We start from the raw sequence: 8757 nt of genomic DNA on the forward strand, positions 1-8757 counted from the left end.
AAAGTTCCCCCCCCCCCCCCCCCCCCAAAAAAAAAAAAAAAAAACAAAAAAACAAAAGTACAATTTTTTTGTTTAATTTAAATTAGCCCTTAATTTGGAGTTCTCTACCTCTAGTTCTACTAGTGTTTAAAGACACACCATAGCTAATATCCATGTCTCTCAATTATGTATTATAACCACAAAAGAAAATTTTTATAACCATAGCTGATATCCATGTTTCTCTACCTCTGAACATTTTATATAAAAACAACAAAAGATCACAAGTAAAGAGAAATATTAAGAATCAAAAGAAAATTACAAAAGCCCATATCCATGTCTCTCAATTATGTATTAACCAGAGCATGACATAACACCAGGCACAAACAGAGCAAGGCAGGGGTACGCTCCACCCTTCTTTTACAATTTATTCTTGTTTTACATGAAGCACTGGTAACTTGATGTTGAACATATTTACAAGGACGAGTTAAATGAAATCTCATTTCTTTAAATTTTGCTGCATGAGATGAAATAAGAGATACTTAATAGACAGATATTACATGAAATTTAATTTCTTCATGGCGACTAATTCTCAGAACAGACAAATCAAAAATTTTACAAAATTCAGAGGGTTTTTTCGCACAAGGAACATGAGGTAGAGAAACAAACCACATGTATATAATGAAGAAGGTACAACTGGGAAAGAGATATTGAAGTAAAAGGCAAGAGGCGCCAAATATGCAACTAATCAAGAAACAGCAAAAGGCTGTTTGTTAACTTCTTAGTACAACATCTAGTAACAAATAAAATGAACCTAAATGATTCGTAGATCTAAGTCAGCAAAAGAAACTAATGAAGAAAAATAGCTAAAGAAACTATTGAAGAAGTCATGGTCAGAAAACATCTTTATGTTAAATAAATTAAAGAACCATAGCTTCTGTTTGTTTCATGGAGAAATCACCATTCACCAAGTTCCTAATTCTGCTTGATCGTCTCACTGGAGTCACCACTTCCTCATCTGGACATCTTTATGTTAAATAAATTAAAGAACCATAGCTTCTGTTTGTTTCATGGAGAAATCACCAAGTTCCTAATTCTGCTTGATCGTCTCACTGGAGTCACCACTTCCTCATCTGGACATCCCTGATAACAAAAGAATATCATCTATAGTCAGTAAACAACTCGAGGTTCTGTTTTAAATACAAAGGGACATAGAACAAGATAAAAGACTTGCCTTTTTGGCTGATAATTTCTCATAGGTGGTAAAACTTCCATAAGAAATCGAGGAGGATGCTGTAGAGTCTCTCCTCAGCCTACTCTTACTACTTAAATTCTCCTCTTCATCTCTCTTTGAAATGTTATTCCAGCTAGTGCTCATTTCTGAACGAGGGCAAGGCTCACTACTACCTGAAACTGATCCAACCTTTTTAGTTGCTCGTCTTTCCTTTACAACAACGGGAACTTGCTTTTGCTTCATATAAAGAGCAGCCAAGGTTGCAGGAACTGCTGAAAGTGCTAATGCTAATCCGAACATGGTTGCATAATTTGTTGATTTGAGTAGCTCGAGGCCATGTGAGATTTGATAATCTACATTAGATGCTACATTGTTATTGAGAGAACTAGCAGACTTGGTTTGGCCTACAGCATTAACATCGTTACCATTTTGTTCATCTCCAATAATTTCAGATTCAGACACAATCTCAGTGTTCTCAATAATTTCAGTAATTTCTTTTTCCATCCCATAATTCAGAGTATCTGCATCTATCACATCTTCGAACACTTTCCCCATCTCAATTCCTTGAGCATCAAGTTCACTCTCTTTTACATCTTCAGGCACCACTATCTCAATATTATCAGCATCCTCTTGAATATAAGCCACAGCATCTGCATCTATCACATCTTTGAGCACTTCCCCCATTTCAATTCTTTGAGCATCAAGTTCACTCTCTTTCACATCTTCAGACACCACTATCTCAGCACTATCAGCATCCTCTTTAGTATAAGCCACAATATCTGCATCTATTATGTCTTCGAGAACTTCCCCCATTTCAATTCTTTGAGCATCAAGTTCACTCTCTTTCACATCTTCAGACACCACTATCTCAGCATTATCAGCATCCTCTTTAGTATAAACCACAATATCTGCATCCATTATGTCTTCAGATACACCGATTTCATTTTCTTTCCCCTCATCAGAAACAGCTTCAGTGTTCTCATCCAAGTCTTTTGCTTCCACCTCTCCTGCATTATATTTTGCACCATCATCATCATCATTTTCTTCTTCTTTAACAAATGCAGACACCTCTGGTTCATTACCATCATAAGACACTTCCACTAAGTTTTCCTTAATAGGTTGCTCAATTTCACTCTTGGGTTTACAGCTGAGATCCAAACCTTCAGTCTCATCTACAGCTAAGGATGACATATTAGCTAGATGATGCAAACTAACATCATCATTCGTAGGCAAGTTCATTGATGAGAAATAAGCAATTGAATCTGTTGACGAGTGCTTGAACCTACTAACTAGACCATTGAAATGCCCATTATCAACAGCTAAATAATCATTCAGCTGCAAACCCTCAAAGGTTTGAAAAGATAGGGAGTGAATTTTCCGAAGGGAAATGGAAGAAGATATGATGGGCGAATCAGGCAATGGTGCATAACTGCAAGCCATAGCCAAAACCAGAAGAAAAAGGACCAATTTGTATCTCTTAAATGACCAACGTTTAAAGGGTCCAACTTTCTTTCCAGGTTCAGAAACAGCAGTTTCATTGACAGACTCTACCTCTTCTACCTTCTCCTCTGAATCCTTCTCCTTCTCCTCAGTGAGTACAGTCACATCATCATCTTCACTGCTCTCCAAAGAGAAGCTATCCTCTAGCCTCCTCCCGTTGTTCACATCAAGAAACTCGCCTTCCCTATTCAGATATTGCTCGATTCGAGGGTTAGGTCTATAATGAAGAAACTGAGGCCTAGGAGATAGATAATTGGTCTTGGGATCATAAGGAGGGAGAGATGGGTCAGCATCTAAAGGAGCAATTGCCTGCAAAGGAGAAGGATTTTGGTGGTTTTTAATTCTTGACTCCCCCTTTTTCAGCTGACCAACACTCAAGACTTCTTGAGACCCGAAACCCATTTCGGATTTCGACACGATATCCTCAAACTCAACACCAATCCCCACTTCTTTCATTGAAAACTCAACAGAATCAGAAACTGAGTTTATTACCTCATTCCTCTCTTGAAGAATCCTCTTTCTTGGAGAGGGAGGCACAATGGCTTTTGAAGATGCAGAGATTGTTGGTGCCATGAAATTCTTGGACACCTTTGAAGAAGAGATTGCAGAGGATCTCGACTTCACGTTCTCCTTCTGTTCGAAGGAGGCCCGTGGAGATGAGTTGGGTGTTGAAGGCTTAGAAAGAGAGTTCCTTTGGGGAATTTCTACAAACAAGTAAGCTACAAAAGATCAGATTAAGAAATAATAGGAAAATTTGTAAATGAAAAAGATGTGTTGAGAGGAATTTGATTACCTTTGCTCTTCCTGAGGTTGTTGCTGATCTCTGGAGTTCTGGGTCGGCTGAGGTTTGGGGAAGGAGATCTAGTTGCCATCGATCTTTGCTCTTCTTTCCTTATTTTGGGGGGATTTTCTGCTTTTTTCCACCTTTGTTGTGATAGTGGATTTGATTTAGGATTGAGAAGGAAAGAGTTGAAGAAATTAAGGAGATTGGGATTTCTTGCCCCTTTTAAGTGTAACGGATAGTTTTCTATCCTTTTATTTCGAGAGCTTCTGTTTCTGTTTGAAAAAGTGACCGTTGGGATTTAAAATGCTGTCAGGACAGTGAATTTGACCGTTTTGGTTTCTTGACCGTTTGCTTTCGCCCATTGGATCCAGGCCCATAAGCAAAAAGCCGAAAAGGAAAGAACGCAAATTTTGAAATAGGCTGCTTTTGGGTCTGTTTGTTGGCTAAGGGCCTGTTTGGTTATTTCCTAAAAAACCAAAAAATAGAAATGAAAATCAAGAAATCTCAAAAAGTACAATTTCACACATTTTCATCCCTAAAACTCACACACAATATCTAATAAAATATTATTTTTATCCAACAACTCATCCACTATATCTAATAAAATATTATTTTCATCCAACAACTCATCCATCACATCCATCATATCTAAATAAAATATTATTTTCATCCACAACATCACTCAACTCATCTCATCTCATATTTAAAAATCACTCACATCATCCAATAAGATTGTGACAACTCATCTCATCTCATTAATATTTTATTTCTTTGTTTTCCTCCAAAAAGCTAGGAAAACAATTTCCTTAAGTGTGGGTCACATCATCCAATAATATAATGATAACTCATCTCATCTCATCTCATCTATTTTTTTATTTTTAAGAAATAACCAAACAAAAGAAAACAACATAATACAAGAAATATGTTTCTTATAATTCATTTTCTTATTTTTTCCGCCAACCAAACAACATCAAAACAAGTTTTCTTAAAAAATTACTCACATCATCCTATAATAAGTTGCCAACTCATCTCATCTCATCTCCATTTCTTTGATTTCCTTCTTTTTTTAGCCAACCAAACAATCCCAAAACCTATTTTTCTTAAAAATAGGTTTCCTTTTCCTTGATTTCCCTCTCTTTTTAGGCAAACAAACAGCCCAAAAAAAAAAAAAAGAGAAAACACCCGCCACCTCACCTTTCAAGAAATCCCCTATGTGCTACATAGGTTTTTGGTTTCAAGAGTTTTATATTTCTTCAGTTTGTTTCGTTTTGAAATTTAAAGAAATGAAACGCCAAGTAGGATGCCACATCACATTTTTAATAAATGTGTTTTCACAACAAAAACCTCTGAAAACACTTGGAAATATCACTTTAATGAATTATTTATTAGTAAAAGCACTATTGGAATAGTGAAGCTGAATAAAACATATTATTTAAATGACTGATTTCTCTTTTCCTTCTTTCTGTTCTCAAACAAACACAAGAAATAGAAATGTGATGCACTGTTACTATTGCGGCTTTTTTTGTTTTTTGTGTGACTTGGCGGTGAAATGGGGAGATTTCTTGGCGAAACAAAAAAGAAGTGGGAAATGTCATGACATGTGGTGAATTCATTTGAAAACTGAGTTTTCCATTTCCCTTTTTTTTTGGAAAACATCCAAATAGACCCTTAGAATTTTAAGTAGCAAAATCGACCCTAGATTATTTTCATTAGCAAAATCGAGCACTTCTTACCCATGTTAGCATGACTGGATGAAAAGTAATGTATTTTGAAAAATATAGGTTTTGACAAAACACCGAAATGTCGGTCTCATCTAATAAGTGGTCAGTAAGTAGACTCACCAATCACATCGGGCTAATAGTCATGTGTAATTAGCAGTCTTATAATTTTTTGAAAGAACCCTAGAGAGGTGGCGAATAGGATTAATGTTAATCTAATCCGATATTAATGTCAATTAAAAACTTATTAACTAATTATCCTAGCAAGAATGATATTAAAAAATTATTATATGCAAGGATATTAAACTAAGGGCGAAATAAACATGAGCAATGGCGAAATATAATGAAATAAATAATAAGCACAAATGTAACGTCAAGACAAACTCAAACCCACAAAATGATCACGGAGTTCGGTCATTCCGACCTACGTCTCCGCTCTTCACTCCCGGGGAGAATCCACTATCACGATGAGTTTTCGACGTTCACCCAAAAACGTTTACACCTCACAATCTCGGTTTTCTAGCTCACCGAATACTTTCACAACTCATACTCTTGTAACCATACTTTACACCTTCTAAATGTTGGTCTCTAGCCCGTGTCGTCTTCCTCAAGTACTCGGATTTACAACCTCTCCCTAGGCTTTACTACCTACGCCGCTCCTCTTGGAATTGACCCCGTCTCTCACCATACACTCATCTCGGTGTACAAGTATATTACAAAGTTTATCTCACAAATAAAGTACAAATACAAATTATTTGTTCTCTATAATGGATAAGAACTCAATGTAAGCTCACTCTTAATGAATACAATCTCATAACCCCAAATATACTATGTATGAAATACTTAACCTCAAGTGGGTGTGCGTAATCAATGAGAAAATATAAGATGCAAACTCAAAAAGTAATCTAGCTTAAGGGATTATGATCATAAATATAAATAGAGCTAGAGATGAGTTTAGCATAAACTTCTCGGAAAATCAAGAGAGAGAGAGAGAGAGAGAGAGAGAGAGAGAGAGAGAGAGAGAGAGAGAGAGAGAGAGAGAGAGAGATGAGATGAAAGCCCAAACATGAATGGATGATCTCTTTTTTTCTTGTGAAAATCTCTTCACAAACAAAACTTGTAAACACACTTAAATAAAACTTAAACACTCTTAAACTTGTTTTTAAAACTCTCTTGGTTGTTGCAAAATAGTTATGGCAAATGTGTATATAAAGGGTAGAAGAAACCAGCCCAAGAAAACACCAAAAACACCCTAAAACATTAAAATAATTAAAAACTAGAAATTAACCGTTACTGTGCAATGACTAGTTCATAAGTCGACTTATAAGTCGACTTGTTTCAGTTGTAAGTCGACTCAGCAGATAAAAATAACAAACATGAGAACAATTCATAAGTCGATTTAAAAGAGTTTACAAGCCGACTTATAGCAAGTCGACTTACAGGATACATGAGTCGACTTAGCATAAAGATTTTGCACTTTTCAGAACAGTTCATAAGTCGACTTGCTACAGTATATAAGTCAACTTATAAACATGCACATGCACTATTTATGTATGAAATCTAATTTTTAAAGTGTCTTAAAAAATAGTAAATAAATTCTAAAAAATGTAAAATTTTGGGAAATGATTATAAACATGAAAATGAACATCTTATAAAAAGAATTTTTAAAATTGCATCTCTTAATTATGGAAAATCTTTATTTTACAAAATAATCTAAAAATATAAAAACTTAACAACACATATTTTTGACAAACAAACTTGCATATTCATTTTGAATGGATTAATGGACATAGGAAAAGATATAAAATGGTATAATTTAGTTTTTAATTCATAAACACATATTTTTGCAAATAAACATGATTTCATTGATTTTAAACTTGTTGATTAATGAAATCATCTTAAGCACATATAAACATGAAAATATATTTATATACACTTATTGAGTTTACATGTTTATGTGGCTAAACACATTGTTTACCAAAACCAAAAATGATAAATATGAAACATGTATGTATGTACATAAATAAGTAAAATTGTTTCATATTCAAACTTGAAAATTATAAAACCAAGTATGTGTGTATAAGATTGAACTCTAAGTATTAATACACAAGTATAAACCTATACTACAAACACTATAAACAATATACCCAAGCTGTTGATCTTTAATAAAGCTCGTCTTGGTAAACTATGCGGATGAAGCTTGATCTTGGATCTTGACTTGAAATGTATTGCTTCACTCCACTATTTTCGCCAACCTCCATTTGATATGATCGTTAAGACGCAATCTATCCTACCTCTGACTTCGATATTTGTGTAGATTACCTAACAAAACAAATATAAGCACTCGACACACAATGTTAGAAATTGTTTGTAATCATCAAAACAAGATTATGGAGTAGGCTCATAACCATGAGGCTAACATTTTTTTCTTATGTGCCAAAAACTCACTACAAAAAGAGTACAAACAAACTTTGAAAAACACAAGAGTACTATTCTCATGTGTTTTAAGATTACAATTAACTTGTTATTAGTGAGCACTAATTATACTAGATTAGTAACCCATCATTTTTTCAAAGCTTTGTATTGTAGCTAAATAGTGGTCGATTTTTCTAGTTAAATAAATTTTCTATCAGTTTTTATAATTAATATAAAAATGGTATATTTAAAAAAATTTATCTAAAAATCAAATTCATAAAATACAATAAATATATTTTATTAAAATTTGGCTTGTTACTAGCAATAACAAGTATAAACCATTATAATCATTTAGGTCTATTTCAGTCGAGGTATTACAAATACATACATACTACTCTTCTGGAAGGAAAAAAATGTCAATTCAAAAAGTAAATGAAAATAACAAATCTTTTCTTTTGGATAACAGATTCCTAATCTGTTTTGTTTTTTGTTTTAGAATTCCTAGTATGTTTATGATTTTAGGATTTCTATATATATGGAACAATTAGAAGAGAGAATTGAGAAGAAAATTGGGGATATTTGGAGCACAGAAAAGAGATATTTCTGAGCTATTGGTTAGGGTTTTGTTTGGAGAGAATTAGAGATTTGTTGATGAGATTAATTGGTGAGTTTGAGTGATTTGTAATCTCAGTTTGTACTCTTCTTCTCTATTAGTGAAAAACCCTATTCCCTTCTTTCCCTGTGGACGTAGGCAACTTGCCGAACCACGTTAAAATTGGTTGTTTTATTTGTGGCATTGATTTGGTTCGTTTGGCCTTTTCTTGATGTTTGTTTGATTTGATTTCTTGTAGCACGTTGGTTTGGTTGTTTGGCTTTCGTAGCGCTCAACAAGTGGTATCAGAGCTCGAGTTACGCTTGAGATATTTGGAGGAGTAGGTCGTATTGGAGGCTCGCCTAGGGCTTTGGTGATAAAGATGTGATTTTTTTGGTAAAGACTCTATCTTTTTTTAGTTTTGGATCTATTTTTTATTTGTTCCGCATTTGTTTTGGTGTTTTGAGAAAGATGGTCGGGAAAGAAGGAGTTGTGGAGGGTACTTCCGACGTGAAGACCGCCCAAAGTTTAAATATCC

General features: G+C 34.3%; 1 protein-coding gene across 3 annotated transcripts; it reads right to left on the bottom strand.

Annotated features, from left to right (window-relative positions):
- LOC109848490 lies at nt 531-3761 on the bottom strand. 3 transcript variants are annotated; one of them, XM_020418002.1, is made up of 4 exons: nt 3504-3761; nt 1211-3429; nt 1009-1119; nt 531-886 (listed from the first exon to the last, which is right to left on the bottom strand). In XM_020418002.1, the coding sequence occupies exons 1-3, from the start codon at nt 3580-3582 to the stop codon at nt 1045-1047; spliced, it is 2373 nt and encodes a 790-aa protein (XP_020273591.1). In that variant the 5' UTR covers nt 3583-3761; the 3' UTR covers nt 531-886; nt 1009-1044. The 3 variants fall into 3 exon arrangements, with proteins under 3 accessions (XP_020273591.1, XP_020273590.1, XP_020273592.1); XM_020418001.1 differs by having other exon boundaries at nt 531-1119; nt 3504-3760; XM_020418003.1 differs by having other exon boundaries at nt 531-1119; nt 1211-3414; nt 3504-3759.

Source organism: Asparagus officinalis, chromosome 7 (assembly GCF_001876935.1).
Source record: "Asparagus officinalis chromosome 7, Aspof.V1, whole genome shotgun sequence".
NCBI classification, from domain to species: Eukaryota; Viridiplantae; Streptophyta; class Magnoliopsida; order Asparagales; family Asparagaceae; genus Asparagus; species Asparagus officinalis.

Coding starts and splice junctions, on each gene's coding strand:
- LOC109848490 (XM_020418002.1), bottom strand. CDS start 3,582: ATGGCAACTAGATCTCCTTCCCCAAACCTCAGCCGACCCAGAACTCCA. Junction 3,430..3,503: donor CAACCTCAGGAAGAGCAAAG/GTAATCAAATTC, acceptor GATCTTTTGTAG/CTTACTTGTTTGTAGAAATT. Junction 1,120..1,210: donor AGAAATTATCAGCCAAAAAG/GCAAGTCTTTTA, acceptor TTTTGTTATCAG/GGATGTCCAGATGAGGAAGT.